The 17,262-nt window shown below is 38.9% G+C and overlaps 1 protein-coding gene across 1 annotated transcript; it reads right to left on the minus strand.

Annotated features, from left to right (window-relative positions):
• Positions 1–15,535: 15,535 nt before the first annotated feature.
• LOC126946729 (peptidyl-prolyl cis-trans isomerase A-like) lies at positions 15,536–16,279 on the minus strand. The gene has a single exon (XM_050777386.1). It carries the CDS (start codon positions 16,237–16,239, stop codon positions 15,742–15,744), a length of 498 nt encoding a protein of 165 aa, XP_050633343.1. The 5' UTR covers positions 16,240–16,279; the 3' UTR covers positions 15,536–15,741.
• Between the last annotated feature and the right edge of the window lie 983 nt (positions 16,280–17,262).

Raw genomic sequence — 17,262 nt, forward strand, 5'->3', positions numbered from 1 at the left:
GCTTCAAAACATAGTCTACACTCACCTTCTGGGTGCAGAGATGGACCTAGAGGCTCATTGAAGAAACTGGATTGGGCAGAGCTGCCACTGTTTCTGTCAAGGGCTTTGGTAAAACAAAACCACATTAAAGGGTTTGTCAGGTGGCAGTTAGTGGTAAATTGTTAACAGGAAGGCAAAAAATCCAGAATAGGCAGATAAACATTCACAAGTGTAGTCTGAATTATCTGTAAATAAGGCAAGGAACGAGAAGAGGGAAATCTACAACAATTTCCTGGCATGGGTATTCTTTTCAACGTTTTTCAGATTGCCTGCTGGAGGTGTTCACTTTTCTTAATGGATTGGTGCACTGCCTTGATTTTCAAAAATCTAGCTTGTACCAACATACTACTGACATTAAGGTATAACTTCTAACTGTCAAATCCAAAGGACATTTTTCAGTCTTGTGTTACTTCGAACTGTCCAATTATATTTGCCACTCTTGACCACTCATTTTTTATGGAAATATTTCTCTTGTCTTTGGTGACATGGTAACGCCTCCTTTTTCCTAGCTCACCTTTTTCCTACTTTTCTCAGGATTCCATCCCTTGTAGTTGTAGCCTGTGGGGGGTGGAATTTGGACAGGCCAAATTTTATTCAGGATCCCTGATAACATTGAAAATACACCTTTCACCCCATCTCTACTAAAAATACAAAAATTAGCTGGGCATGGTGGCACGCGCCTGTAATCCCAGCTATTCGGGAGGCTGAAGCAAGAGAATCATTTGAGCCCAGGAGGCGGAAGTTTCAGTGAGCTGAGATTGCACCACTGCACTCCAGCCTGGCGACAGAGCGAGACTCCATCTCAAAAAAAATAAAAAAATAAATAAATAAAATAAAATAAAATAAAATTTAGAAAAGATAAAAAAATACACCTTTCAAAACTGAATTCAATAGTTTCCAAGTTTTTATTTGTCTCCTATTATCTATACAGCACTGTAAGGAAATACACAACTTTTACTCTGCCATATTTTACTCCTTCACTGTAGCATAAATAATACACATATGTGTCCTCTGCCTCTTTCATAGTGAGCTTAACTTCTACTTATCTTTCAAAACCTTATATGACTTTTGTCATTTTTCATAGATTTTGGAGTTGTAGGGGACCTTAGAAATCATCTAGATTTAGTTCACCTTCACGTCTTTTCCAGAAAGTCATTTAGGAGTTATTTCTGCATTTATTCTGATAAGTGATTTTCTAGACTTGCTTAAACCTAATTCTTTCCAAGGCAGCCTGCCCAATATTTAGGCAATTATAAATGTTATGTTCGATTCACTGTAACTTCCATGAAACCTTGTACTGACCACTAAAGAAATATATAATATATTGATTATTTTCTCTAGGTGACAACTTTTCTAGGATTTGAAGATAACTGTTATATTCTTTAAAATTACGTTTTGTCAAGTTAAACATCTCATTTTCCTTAAATTTCCTAACAGGTCAGAGTTTCTAGACTTCTGACTATCCTTAATACTTTTCAGAAGGCCAATTTCCTGCATAAACTGGCTATAATACTCTAGTCATTGTCTGACCATACAAGAGTACACTATGACATTTCTCTTCCTTGATTTCAGATTCTATTAGCTTTATGAACAGTCAAACCACCCTCCTGGCCTCTGTGCCAGTTATCAATTTATTGCCTCTCTATTCTAAATCCAACTTTGTCTGCTTTTGAAAAAAAAAGATTTTGTTTTATAGAGCAGTTTTAGGTTTACAGAAAAATTTAGGAAAGAGTACAGAGAGTTCTTATATATGTCCTCTCCCTTCCATAGATAGTTTTCTCATTATTACTATCATGCATTTATGTGCTACCTTGGTGCTATGGTTTGGATATGTTTATTTGTCCCCACCAAATCTCATATTGAAATTTAATTCCCAGTGTGGCAGCATTGGGAAGTGGGACCTAGTGGGAGGTGTTTGGGTCATGGGGGTAAATACCTCATGAACAGATTAGTGCCCTCCTTTGGGGGTGAGTGAGTTCTCACTCTATTAGTTCCCTCAAGAGCCCGTTTTTTTGTTTTTTTTTTTTTTAAATTAAAAATTTCCCCCTGCCCTTCATAAAGAAAGAGAACTGGTTGTTAAAAAAGTCTCACTCTATCACCCAGGCTGGAGTGCAGTGGCACAATCATGGCTCACTGCAGCCTCAACCTCTAGTGCTCAAGCGATCCTCCAACCTCAGCCTTGTAAGTAGCTGGAACTACAGGCACATGCCACCACACCCAGCCGATTTTTAAGTTTTTTTTTTTTTTTTTTGGAGAGACAGGGTCTCCCTGTGTTTCCCAGGCTGATCTTGAACTCCTAGGCTCAAGCAATCCTACTGCCTCAGCCTCTCAAAGTGCTGGGATTATAGGCGTGAGCCTGCCCAGTTCTATGGGTTTTGACAAATGCATATCATGTCATGTGTCCACCATTGCAATATCATACAAAATAGTTTTACTGCCCTCAAAATTCCCTGTGTTCTGCTTATTTATCCCTCTCCTTCTTCCTTTTCCTGCTTGTACCCTGGACAACCACTGATCTTTTTCCTGTCTCTATGATTTTGCCTTTTTCAGAAAGGCACATAGTTAGAATCATACAGTGCTGGGGATAAGCCCCCAAATCTGGCCATAAACTGGCCCCAAAACTGGCCATAAACAAAATCTCTGCAGCACTGTGACATGTTCGTGATGGACATGATGCCCACACTGAAGGTTGTGGGTTTATCAGAATGAGGGCAAGGAACAGCTGGCCCACCCAGGGCAGAAAACCACTTAAAGGCGTTCCTGAACCACAAACAATAGCATCAGTGATCTGTGCCTTAAGGACGTGTTCCTGCTGCAGATAACTAGCCAGAGCCCATCCCTTTGTTTCAGTCCACCCCTTTGTTTCCTGTAAGGAATACTTTTAGTTAATCTATAATCTATAGAAACAATGCTTATCACTGGCTTGCTGTCAATTAATATGTGGGTAAATCTCTGTGAGTCCCCTGTTTCCCACTCCATATGCTATATTTGTGTGTGTGTGTCTTTAATTCCTCTAGCACCATTGGGTTAGGGTCTCCATGACCAAGCTGGTCTCAGCAATACAGTGTGTAACCTTTTCAGACTGGCATGTTTTACTTAGTGATACGCATTAAAGTTCCTGAATATCTTTTTGTGGCTTAATGGCCCATTTGTTTTTATCACTGAAGAATATTTCATTATATGGATGTACCACAGTTCATTTATCCTGTCACCTATTAGAGGACATCTTACCACTTTTTTCTTTCATGGATCATGCTTTTGGTGTTGTATCTAAAAACTCACTGCCAACCCCTAGGTTACATAGATTTTCTCCTATATTATCTTCTAGGAGTTAACAGTTTTGCATTTTACTTTTAGGGTCATGATTCATTTTGAGTTAATTTTTGTGAAAGGTGTAAAGTCAGGGTGCAGATTCATTTTCTTGGCTATGGATATTCAATTGTTCCAGCACTATTTGTTGGAAAGCAATTCTTTCTCGGCTGAATTGCCTTTTCTCCTTTGTCAAAGATCAGTTGATTATTCTTGGATGGGTCTATTTCTGGGCCCTCTATTCTGACTTATTAATCTCTTTGTTCTTTCACTAACATCACACAATATTACTGTAGATTTATAGTAAGTCTTGAAGTCACATAATGTCAGTTCTCTGTTTTTTTCTTTTTCTTCAATATTGTGCTGGCTCTACTTGGTCTTTTGCCTCTTCATATAAACGTTTAAATCAGTTTGCCAATAGCCATGAAGTAATTTTCTGGGATTTTAACTGTAATTTTGTTGACTCTATAGATCAGGGGTGTCCAATCTTTTGGCTTCCCTGGGCCACAATGGAAGAAGAATTGTCTTGGGCCACACATAAAATACACTAACACTAATGATAGCTGATGAGCTAAAAAAAAAATCGCAAACAAATCTCATAGTGTTTTAAGAAAGTTTACTAATTTGTGTTCAGCCGCATTCAAAGCTGAGTTGCTTGAAACAGGCCACGTGTTGGACAAGCTTGCTGTAGATCAAGTTGGGAACACCTTGACAATATTGAGTCTTGCTATCCATAAACGTGGAGTATGTCTCCATTTATTTAACTCTTCTTTTATATCTTTCATCAGTTTTGTAGTTTTCCTTATATAAATTTATAGGTATTTTGTTAGATTTATGCCTAAGTATATCATTTTTTGTTTTAATGTAAATAGTGTTGTATTTTTAATTTCAAATTCCAATTGTTCATTGTGGGTGTATAGGAAGGCAGTTTGGCTTTTGTATATTAACCTTGTATCCTGAATCTTGCCAAAATCACTTACTAGTTCCAGGAGTTATTTTGTTGTTTCTTTGGGGGTTTTCTACATAGACAATTGTGTTGTCTGAGAGCAAAGCAAGTTTTATTTCTTTTGTCCCAGTATGTATACCTCTTCTTATTGCATTAACTAGGACTTCCAGTATAATGTTGAATAGGAGTGGTGAGAAGGTATGCTGTTTTTTTGATATTGAAGTTGGAGCCTGTAAACATTTATTTTGCTAGTTGGCACAATGGCACAAGTTGGCACAAGTTAAGCCTTGTCAGTAGAGGGCACTGTAGGGATACTGCAAGGTGTAACAGAGGAAGGGGCTTCTCTTGCTGGTTTTGGGGTGCTTTACTTCTTGCTATGATGGCATTGCTGCTAGTGATATATGAAAGACTCCATGGTACTCATCATGCAGGGAGTTTCTCCAACACACTCGTGGGTGTGATTTGTTCACCATCCTGAACCACTGACTGTGAACCAGCTCTGCCTAAGGCATCCTAGTGATCCTCTCTGCCATCCAGTGGGTTACATTCAAACTTTCTCCAATGGGAGGAAAATCTCAGTTTTGGATAATCTCCCTCAGCCGTAGAGGGAATAGCTTCTCGCTACATTATTTGCTATTCCTGTATTCTTTTTTGTTTTTCCCTGAGATGGAGTCTTGCTCTGTCACCCAGGCTGGAGTGCAGTGGTGTGATCTCAGCTCACTGCAACCTCTGCCTTCCAGGTTCAAGCAATTTTCCTGGCTTAGCCTCCCAAGTAGCTGGGATTACAGGCACCCACCACCGCACTCAGCTAATTTTTGTGTTTTTGATAGAGACGGGATTTCAACATGTTGGCCAGGATGGTCACAAACTATTCTTGTATTCTTTAGAGTTCTCTTTTTTTTTTTTTTTTTTTTTTTTTTTTGAGACGGAGTCTCGCTCTGTCGCCCGGGCTGGAGTGCAGTGGCCGGATCTCAGCTCACTGCAAGCTCCACCTCCCGGGTTTTTATGCCATTCTCCTGGCTCAGCCTCCCGAGTAGCTGGGACTACAGGCGCCCGCCACCTCGCCCGGCTAGTTTTTTGTATTTTTTAGTAGAGACGGGGTTTCACCGTGTTAGCCAGGATGGTCTCGAACTCCTGACCTCGTGATCCACCCGTCTCAGCCTCCCAAAGTGCTGGGATTACAGGCTTGAGCCACCGCGCCCGGCCTTAGAGTTCTCTTTTACCCCTTTGGTACTTAACCATCTTTTACTAGTTAACAATTTTTATATTATATTTTCCCTGTTCAAATTACTGGTTTGATTTCTGTCTCCTGACTGGAATGATACAACTTCTTTCACGTTTCTAGCTAATTTAAACCCTCAGTATGTTTTTGTTCCTCAACTGAATTGCTTTGATTGGATTTGAGGGGAGCAAGAATAGAGTGTAGGAAAGGGAGGCCTAGTTATGCTGGCAGGCATATTGGTTTTTGGCTGTGTGAGGGGCTCAGGTGTCTTGGCTGGCTAGGTTGGTGTGATGTGGGCAGGACTAACTGGCATGTGGAGCAAATGGGATCTGGCATTCTTAAGAACCCTTCCCTCAGGACCCTATATTAGAGATGTGGCTGAGACAGGAGGTTTGAGAGGTGGTGAGCTAGAAGTAATCAACCAGGAAGAGCCTTCTTAATTACTGTCCCAAAGAAAATGGAACTGATTAGTGAGTCCAAATGGGGTTAGGGCCTCTGGTTAAATCCTGAGAAGCATCCGGGGAAGCTATGATATTCCATCTGCTCTGGCCTTTAAGCTGCTGGTTGCCTTGTTGATGGCCAGGAAAAGAGACGCTTCACAGCCCTGAGGGATTTTATCCTTCTGATGAGCAGACGAGCTATAGATACTTATATGATGTTGTTTAAACTTTATGATAAGACACAATATATTAGGAAATGGTTTGCATAAACTGCACATATCAATTGTTAATATAAATAACTTGCATTATGAGTTTGTTTTCCTTGGTGTGTACACTTGCTCATCCCTGGGGATGTGGATGAGCAAAGTGTTATGTTCCACAGCTTTGCTCCTGCTGGCAATGGCACAGGTGCAGAACTGTGGGCAGGATGAATCAAACAACGATTGCATCACTGCCGCCTGTGCTCCGCTCAGATTGCCGTCAGTGGAGGAAATAGAATTCATTAGTTTTCTTTCAGGGCACATGTAAACACGTGGGTTTCAAAGAATGTATAATGGCAGCAAGGAGAAACGGATAAGCTTAGCTTTTCCTTTCCCTGAGCAGCTTTGGCAAAACATGAACTGAGAGGCATTTGGAAGCACTATCTTTGTTAGTAGATATTTGAGAAGAAGGTATCACTATGGCAGAATGCTCTGTTGATAACTAATCACAATTTTAATTCTCTCCGAGGAAGATTGAGAAAATAATATTGATTTGTTAAAGAATCCAGAATGCTATAAATGCTCACAGAAAACATGACCAAATACTCCAACAACAATTTTAAAGAAGTCAGATAATAATAAAATACACAAAAATCACTTTCCTGACACACATGATTAGTTATCTAGTGTGATGAGCTCAAAGCCTCCGTTTTTCATATTTATTTTCCTTTTGGTATTGGTTGTGATAATGCCATTTGACACGTGGGGCTCTGGAGTGATGATAGAGCACTGCACTTGGAGAAAAATACAGGCTCTTTACAAAATATTAATTCCTCCAGGGTTCCTAAGATGAAGGGGGTGCAGGAGCAAGCTTAAGCCCAGTTCTAGCTTGTTATATCCCAAACTAGACTGATCTTGGAGATTCTGGTTGGAATTCTGTGATGAGACTTGGGAATCTGTGTTTTTAACAAGCACCCAAGTTACAAACTTGATTCTGCTAGTTTGGAAAACATCACTCGTGTGTATATTCAAAAGCGAAGTTTATTTTTAATGTACTCAGATTTCCTTCTTGTCCAGCTTGATTTAGGTTGACATGATTCATCTACATGAATGTGAATATATATACATAGGCTTGGGAATACAGGTCTCAGCATTTGGGAGAAAACATTAAAAAAAAAAAAAAAAAAAACTCCCTGTAATGAATAGAGCAGCTGAAAGGCAAACACCTGGCCTTTTATCTCCAATTATGCTGCTTGGGCTGGTAGAGTGCTTGGGATAAAATGTATTTACACCAAAAACAATCCTTCTTGCTCATTCCTGGTCTATACCACTTTTCCTTCTTTAAAACATAGTGTTAATTGATTTTTTTTCTAATTACAAAAATAATTCGTGGTCAATGCCACAAATCCCAAGGAAAAAACAAAACAAAGGTCTATAATTTCGCCACTTGGGAATAATCTTACTATATGTTTTCTGAAGATGCAGTGATATATGATTCTCGGGGTTTATAATTATAATACATCATGACCACTTAGTAAGAAAAAGGAATTGTAAGTTGAAACAAGAATGTTAAATGTGGCCAGGCACGGTGGCTCATGCCTGTAATCCCAGCACTTTGGGAGGCCGAGGCAGGAGGATTGCCTGAGGTCAGGAATTTGAGACCAGCCTGGTCAACATGGCGAAACCCTGTCTCTACTAAAAATACAAAAATTAACTGGGTGTAGTGGCAGGAATAGAACAGTATTGCCAGACCTTCTGACTGTTCAAAGGAAGCCAGAAAGCTGGATTTTAAAATTTGATTTTTAAATAGTTCAAATTTCAAATACTTGTGAGTCAATATTCTGAAGAATGAACATAAGCAAAGTTAGCCTGCAGACTACCGTTTCGCACCTTTCACACATGCCTAGAACTAAAGAAAGAAATATTAGATACAGATATAGATATGAATAGACATAGACATTAAAAGATATATAGAGAGATACATCTCTATATATCTCACATGTAGACACATAGTAGACAATTTCTATGTGGGAGAATTTTCAAACCAAGGCAAGAATAAAAAACCAGGACAATTTGCATCATCCAGCCTGTGTTCCTTTGATCATTTGGGCAGGGGCTGAACTGAAGTGTCACTTGGTACTGATTATAAAGAGAAGCTCATTAGGCAAATTTATGATATTATCAAGACTATACGTGAATTCTTCCTAAAATTACTTGATACAAGAAACTTCTGAGTATACACTAATACACAAGGCAATTATGTATTAGCCAATATAAAAATTTCATTAAGACATATATTAAATTGTTGTTTTTGTTCTATGTCCAGAATGCCTCAGTATTCTGAATTGCTGCTGTTTCCCAAAAATAGCAACAATTCATGGCCAGGTGCAGTGGCGCATGCCTATAATCCCAGCACTTTGGGAGTCCGAGGCAGGTGGATCACTAGGTCAGGAGTTCGAGACCAGCCTGGCCAACATGGTGAAACCCCATCTCTACTAAAAATAGAAAAAAAAAAAATTAGCCCAGTGTGGTGGTACACACCTGTAGTCCCGGCTACTCGGGAGGCTGAGGCAGGAGAATCACTTGTACCTGGGATGCAGAGGTTGCAGTGATTTGAGATGGTGCCACTGCACTCCAACCTGGGTGACGGAGTGAGATTCTGTCTCAAAAAAACAAAAAACAAAACAAAAAAACAAAAATTAGCCAGGCGTGAGGGTGCACACCTGTAATCCCAGCTACTCAGGAGGCTGAGGCAGGAGAATCAGTTGAACTCAGGAGGCAGAGTTTGCAGTGAGCCAAGATAGCACCATTGGCACTCCAGCCTGGGCAACAGAGTGAAACTCTGTCTCAAAAAAAAAAAAAAAAAAAAAAAAGAAAAAAAAAAAAGAAAATAATTTCAAACTTCTTGCTAATTTACACGGACATCCTCAGGAATTATTTCAAAATGGAGACTACTAGCTAAATATGGTTTTACTACTTTCAATCTATACTTATGCTTGAAATACAAAATTGTTTAAGGTGACTTAGTTTTTGCTTCTGAAGATTAGAAAACTGTAATTAAGTTTAATAAGAGATATCAGTATATCCATTCACTAGTTCTCTGATATGTAAGATATGACTATTCTTTTTCACATGACACATAAACTACCTTCTACGAAATTCCAGAAAATGACTTTCAAAAATGTTTGAGCAATGATAACATCATTAATGTAATGATGTGCCTTCCATGTAATACATGCCTTCTCACAAGGTAAAATCTTTAAATAATAAAGTTATTTGAATGTTTAAGATATAGAGCATTTTAAAACATCTTATTTATTTATAGTTACATTTCAGGCAGCAAAACCTAATAGAAGTGAAATGGAATAATTCCACTTTGTATTATCTTTGCTGTGTGGGTATACAAATCTATGTAAAATTGAACAACAAACCAACCCTCAGAAAGATAAGGGTTCTTACTATTTCCTCATGAATGAATTTTTTACGACTAGGTCTTCGGATAATCAACTAGTGGCCTGAATAAGCCACCTGGCATATTATGTATGTACTAAAGCTGAAATAATATGTTCCTGAGTTTTAAAATACGTGCTTCTTGTGCCTTACAAATGCAGAAATAATAGTGGAGCGACTTGTGTTTCCTGAATCTAATTCCTGTACTATAGCTTTATAAATATTCTCTGGTGCTTACACATACAGCAGGAGAAGGAACTGCCTAAACAGAAACACTGAGCTGGGCAGTAGGATTTGCCAGGATGATCCAAGTATTTACATGCAGCTATCATCATGAAAAATGCCAGAACTCCTCTGAGTCACCTACCGTCTGGAATAATGAGTACTAGTGCCTTCTAATTCAGACACAGCTGTAAGAACACCAACAGGTGTCCTTTTATTTGTATCTATTGTTGCCTAATGAGGATAAAAATGATTATTGAGCATCTGCCAACCTGATAATATACTACAATTATCCTAACCATGTAACACCTATCAGCCCTTTAACAGGGGTGTAAGTGGAATACATCCAGGTAAAAGTAGCTTAAATCTCTCAGTAGTTTTAGGATATGTTTAATTATTTTGAGTTTCTTCTTAAAAATAACAAAAAGGGAAAAGTGTATTTTTCCTCTTTAGGCCAAACTTGGACATATTAAAATACATACTTGTTTGATTTGAAAAAAATTATTATTCTAAACCATTACCATCTCGTCGTGTTGATCCTGAAGATTAAAAATGGCTCAAAGTTTAAATGTTCCTTTGCCTAAGGTATTTCTAGTACAGTTTTATTCTCTGCTATTATATTTCTAAAAGTACTTACTACTGTAGATCTATTTTCCCATTTTTTTGTGGTAAAATACACATAAAATTTACCATCTTAACCACTTTTAAGTGTACAGTGGTATTAAATAGCTATAATATTGTGCAACCATCACCACTATTCACTACCTTAACACTTTTCATCTTCTAAGACTGAAACTCTATACCCATTAAGCAATGACTCCCCATTTCTTCCTCCCCCTGCCCCTTGGCACCATTCTACTGTCTGTCTATAATTTTGTCTACTCTAAGTACTTCATTAAGAGAATCACACAGTATTTTTGTTTTTGTGAATAGCTTATTTCATTTAGCATAATGTCCTCTAGGTTCATCCATGTGGTAGCATTATGTCAGAAATTCAGTCCTTTTAAGGCTGAATAATATTCCATTGTAGGTATTTTGCTTACCAATTCATCCAACAATGGGCACATGGATTGCTTCCAAGTTTTAGTCATCGCGAATAGTGCTGCTATAAATATGGATGCACGAAATCTCTTTGAGACCCTGCTTTCAATTTATTTTGGTACATACACAAAAGTAGAACTGAGGGATCGTATGATAATACTATTTTTAATGTTTTGGGGAGCTGCCACCCTTTTTTACAAAGTGGTTGTACCATTTTACATTCCTAGAAACAATGCTCAAGGGTTATAATTTCTCCACATCCTCACCAACACTTGTTGTTTTCTGCTTTTTTAAAAATAGTAGCCAACCTAATGGGTGTGAGGCAATATCTCATCGAGTTTTGATTTGCATTTGCCTAATTGGTATTGTTGAGCATCTTTTCATGTGCTTAATGGCCACTTGGTATAGCTTCTTTGAAGAAATATCTATTCAAGTCCTTGCCCATTTTTGAATTGAGTAATTTGGGGTTTTTTGGTTGAGTTTTAGCAGTTCTCTGTATATTTTTGGATATTACTCCCTTATCAGATACATGATTTGAAAATATTTTCTCCTGTTCTGTGGGCTGCCTTTTTATGCTGTTGATATTATCTTTTGATGTACAAAATGTTTTCATTTCATGAAGCCCAATTTATCTATTTATTCTTTTGTTGCTTGTGCCTTTTGTATCATATCCAGAAAATGACTGCCAAATCCAGTGTCATAGAGCTTTTGCTCTATATTTTCTTCTAAGAGTTTTATGGTCTAGTTTCATGAAGCGAGGAGCACCCAGATATCATGCCACCACACAAGCCCACACCACACTCTTCTCTGTGTTCTGACACTGAGGGGTCCTCCCCTGTTAGAGATTAGACCACAAGTCTCATCTCTGTACCCCTGGGCAGTGGGCTCATGTCCTGGGAAACCGGGACAAGGCCAATGGATTTCTCCTCTGGCCGTTCAGGCTCAGTCACTGGATATGGTAGGGAGGAAAGAACTGCTCCCAGGTCACCAACAAAATACTTAGGCAGGGCAATAGAATGTATGCTGTGGAGTTTCCCTGCGGAAACAGCCAGGCAGGCAATCTTGGGAAGAACTGGCAGGTATGAGACATATGATTCAGATGGACCTTAGTCCTGTAGCAATGGTGGTGGAGCCTGTCTATGGGGCATATGAGCGTGTCTGGGCCCTGATCACTTCTCAGCCCAGCAGACAGTAGTGTCTGCAGCTGCTTAGGGCAGGATAGAGAGCCTTAGGGGGTGGGAGCCCAGCATTGTGTTTTGCTGCAACTGTCCCGTACACTAAAACCTTTTGGGGTCCACGTGACTTCAGGCAGTGCCTCTGTGTGGTCTCCAGGTATCTCCCTCTGCCAGTGCAAAGGTCTGTGGTAGTCACGGAACCCTCCTGTAGCTAGGAACTCAGGTCCATGATGGGAATGTGGTACTGTGGTGTTCCTTCACTTACCCTTCCTTGGGTCCAGGTCTAGGTCTGGTGGCTGGTCCTGGCGCCCAGCAGCAACTCTGAGCAGGCAGCCTCTCTTTAACCATGGTATCTTCCATTGCCTCTTTGTTGAATTTCAGTGCTTTCTCACAAAAGGTCTGTATGAAGTGTGAAGATTTAGTTGATATTTTGGTTCCTCTGCATGGAAGAGGCACAACCTAGCTATATCTAGCCAGCTATCTTGAATTCTAGATAAGTTTAGAATGTAGCTTCAGAAAACTCATTCATTGGCCTTTAATATTAATTATGATAGAGTATCTCTATTTTATGAAATTAACCCAAAAGTCTATAAATTGTAAATAATATTGGGAATGACCAACGGTTAACTAGAATTAAACTGTTAGTGTATAATTTATAGGCTTATCCTTTCATTATTAATTAACTTAACATGGTCATCTTCTTTGCCCCATAGTTTATAAAGTAGGCAATATAAAAGTCTTTCTTAATGTTACATGTTCACATATTATGCTATGTGAAATAAGCCTGTCACAAAAAGAAAAAATGTATGATTCGACTTATATGAAGTATATAAAGTCGTCAAATTCATACAAACAGAATAGAATGGTGGCTACCAGGGGCTGGAAATGGGGGAAACAAGGAATTATTGTTTAATAAGTATAGATTTCAGATTTGAAAGATGAAAAAGTTCCAGAGATCTCTTTCATAAAAATGTGAATATTTTTAACACTACTGTACTGTACACTTAAAAATGCTTAAGATGGTTAAAACATAGTTACAAGCTCATCACATCAAGAAAATAATCGTATCACACTAATCTTTTAGGAAGGTAATTAGTCTATCTAATGATATTCCAATAAGCAAAATTATCAGAATAATGTTACCAAAAAATACTGTTTTAAGTTACAGTGAAGTATAATTTTAAAGGAATAGGATGTCAATACTGTATTAGTCCGTTCCTGCATTGCTATGAAAAACTACCTGAGACTGGGTAATTCATGAAGAAAAGAGGTTTAATTGACTCACAGTTCTGCAGGCTGTACAGGAGGCATGGCTGGGGAGGCCTTGGGAAACTTACAATTATGGCGGAAGGTGAAGGGGAAGCAGGCACATCTTCATATGGGAGAGTGGGATGGGGGAGAGTTACACACTTTCTTTTTCTTTTTCTTTGAGACGGAGTCTCCCTCACTCTGTCACCCAGGCTGGAGTGCAGTGGCACAGTCTCAGCTCACTGCAACCTTCACCTCCTGGGTTCAAGTGATTCTCCCTCCTCAGCCTCCCGAGTAGCTGGGATTACAGGCATCCACTGTCATGCCCGGCTAATCTTTGTATATTTGTAATGAGAACTCTATCAATGAGACAGCACTAGGGGGACGGTGCTAAACTGTTAGAAATCACCCCCATGATTAAATCACGTCCCACCAGGCCCCTTCTCCAACACTAGGGATTACAATTCAACATGAGATTTGGGTGGGGACACAGAGCCAAACCATATCAAATACCTTCTATTATTTTCACACTCCCAAAGACAACTGGTAAGATGAAGTCACTTTCTCAAAGACTATGTATTATAGTTCAACCAATTACATTGCCCGCTTGAAAATACATGTTAAAGGCACAGTGATAAATAAGGCAGGGAAATTATTTCCAGCTAATGTTTACAGGGGCTGCAAACAAGCATCTAGGAATAGAGCAATACTGCCTGAATTTCCTGCTTTATCTTTGTACTAAGTGATAGCCAGAAAGCCTATAAGAACTAGTGCCTAATTCATAAGTAAATAATTCAATTGATGTAAAAGCTCTTTGAAGGTATATAAAAAATTAGTATTATTAAAAGGCTGCTATAAAATGCTAATCCCATTATAGGAAAAACTTACTACTATCATTCATTTTTGACAAATTAATGCCTTTCTGGGAAACTGTAATAGCTTTTGTATTGGTCTTACATCCCTATTTTCTACTCCTTTGACTTCTACTAGGTCCCACTGACCAGGGTAAGAAAAGGTGTAAAAGGTTTTAGAATATTGGAAGGAGATTTTCTATGAGAAGTATAGTGATTCTGATGTGAGATGAAACTTCTCTATCACAAGAATGGCAATACAGTGAGGTAATTGTAACCATCTAAACTAGAATTCATTTACATTACATAACTGCTAAAAACTATAAAGATCAAAAAGAAGAAAATAGAAAACCACAAAAGTCCCATGCTCTCATTACTAGAAGACAAAAAAATACTTTGAAAATAGATCCAGAATGATCAATTCCAAAATATATTGAAGTAAAATTAATACAGATTTTTTAAACTAAAGAAAATTTAGCATTTCTTCTAGGCAAAAATCAACTTACAATGATTTCTTATTCAAAACCAAACCAAACCAAACTAAAGACTTGGTAACACATTCTTTTGTTATGGTTGTAGGGAAAAAGACCCTCTCATTTTCCCAAGGCTAAGATCCTTTCAGTTTTTTCCATGTCAACTCTGATGTCACCTCCTCGGGGTGGCTTTCCTTGACTACCCAATCCAAAGAATCTGAAGATGTGTTGTTAATTTCTTTACTTATTATTTCTTGCCCCTATCCCAGACAGTAAGCTCATTGGAGACAGGGGCCTTATCAGTCTCGCTAGATACTGCATTCCCATAATAAATGCTTAACAACTCTGCGATGAATGATAGATATCTAAAGGTTAAAAAAAAATCTCTTTAGAGAAAAAAATACGTATCTAATATATGACAACTTTAGAAGAGCATACAATATTTATACATTCTAAACATATAGATTCTCTTGAAATTCTAAGGGCAGTTTGATATACATCAGCATTTCTTAAGATATGAAAATGTGGCAGGAGTGAACTTCTAGTTTTTATACTGTTACCATTAACATTTTTTTTTCTTTTTTTTTGGAGGCAGAGTCTCACTTTATCCCCCAGGGCTGGAGTGCAGTGGTGCGATCTTGACTCACTGCAACCTCCGCCTCCCAGGTTCAAGAGATTCTCCTGCCTTAGCCTCCCGAGCAACTGGGATTACAGGTGTGCACCCCCACATCCGGCTAATTTTTGTATTTTTAGTAGAGATGGGGTTTCATCATGTTGGTCAGGCTGGCCTCGAGCTCCTGACCTCAGGTGATCTGCCCACCTCAGCCTCCCAAAGTGCGGGGATTACAGGCATGAGCCACCGTACCTGTTTTTTTTTTTTTTTTTTTTTTTTTTTTTTTTTTTTTTTTTGTTGTTGTTGTTGTTACTTAGTTTTTATTTCATAATCATAAACTTAACTCTGCAATCCAGCTAGGCATGGGAGAGAACAAGGAAAACATGGAACCCAAAGGGAACTGCAGCGAGAGCACAAAGATTCTAGGATACTGCGAGCAAATGGGGTGGGGGGGTACTCTCCTGAGCTACAGAAGGAATGGTCTGGTGGTTAAGATAAAACACAAGTCAAACTTATTCGAGTTGTCCACAGTCAGCAATGGTGATCTTCTTGCTGGTCTTGCCATTCCTGGACCCAAAGCGCTCCATGGCCTCCACAATATTCATGCCTTCTTTCACTTTGCCAAAGACCACATGCTTGCCATCCAACCACTCAGTCTTGGCAGTGCAGATGAAAAACTGGGAACCATTTGTGTTGGGTCCAGCATTTGCCATGGACAAGATGCCAGGACCTGTATGCTTTAGGATGAAGTTTTCACCTTTAAATTTCTCCCCATAGATGGACTTGCCACCAGTGCCATTATGGCGTGTGAAGTCACCACCCTGACACATAAACCCTGGAATAATTCTGTGAAAGCAGGAACCCTTATAACCAAATCCTTTCTCTCCAGTGCTCAGAGCATGAAAATTTTCTGCTGTCTTTGGAACCTTGTCTGCAAACAGCTTGAAGGAGACGCGGCCCAAGGGCTCACCGTCGACGGCAATGTCGAAGAACACGGTAGGGTTGACCATGGCTAGTAGTACAGGACTTTCCTCGGCGGCAGCGTCTGCAAAGCCCGTACCTGTTTTTTAAACAGCAACAATTCAGAACACTGAGGTATTCAGGACATAGAACAAAAACAACAATCTAATATATGTCTTAATGAAGTTTTTATATTGGCTAATACATAATTACCTTGTGTATTAGTATATATACAGAAGTTTCTTGAATCAAGTAATTTTAAGAAGTTAAGAATACACCTTGGCTGGGCATGGTGGCTCACGCCTGTAATCCCAGCACTTTGGGAGGCCGAGGTGGGTGGATCACCTGAAGTGAGGAGTTTAAGACCAGCCTGACCAACATGGAGAAACCCCGTCTCTGCTAAAAATACAAAATTAACCGGGTGTGGTGGTGGGTGCCTGTAATCCCAGCTACTTGGGAGACTGAGGCAGGAGAATCACTCAAACCCAGGAGGCAGAAGTTGCAGTGAGCTGAGATCGTGCCATTGCACTTCAGCCTGGGCAACAAGAGTGAAACTCTGTCAAAAAAAAAAAAAAAAAAAAAAAAAAAAAAAAAAAAAAAAAGGAATTCACCTATAGTCTTGATAATATCTTACATTTGCCTAATGAGCTTCTCTTTTTATAATCAGTACCAAGTGACACTTCAGCTCAGCCCCTGCCCAAATGATTAAAGGAATACAGGCTGGATGATGCAAATTGTCCTGGTTTTTTATTCTTGTCTTGGTTTGAAAATTCTCCCATATATAAATTGTCTACTATGTGTCTACCTGTGAGATATATAGAGATGTATCTCTCTCTATATATATATCTTTTTAATGCCTATATCTATGTCTATTCATATCTAATCTTTCTCTCTCTCTAGTTCTGGGCATGCGTGAAAGTTGCAAAATGATAGTCTGTAGGCTAACTGTGCTTATGTTTGTTCTTCAGACTATCAACTCATACAGTATTTGAAATTTGAACTACTTAAAAAATCAAATTTTAAAATCCAGCTTTCTGGCTTCCCTTGAACAGTCAGAAGGTCTGGCAGTACTG

This window comes from Macaca thibetana, chromosome X (assembly GCF_024542745.1).
Source record: "Macaca thibetana thibetana isolate TM-01 chromosome X, ASM2454274v1, whole genome shotgun sequence".
Taxonomy (NCBI): domain Eukaryota; kingdom Metazoa; phylum Chordata; class Mammalia; order Primates; family Cercopithecidae; genus Macaca; species Macaca thibetana.

Excerpts from the sequence above, each read along its gene's own strand:
- LOC126946729 (XM_050777386.1), bottom strand. The coding sequence starts at position 16,239 with ATGGTCAACCCTACCGTGTTCTTCGACATTGCCGTCGACGGTGAGCCC.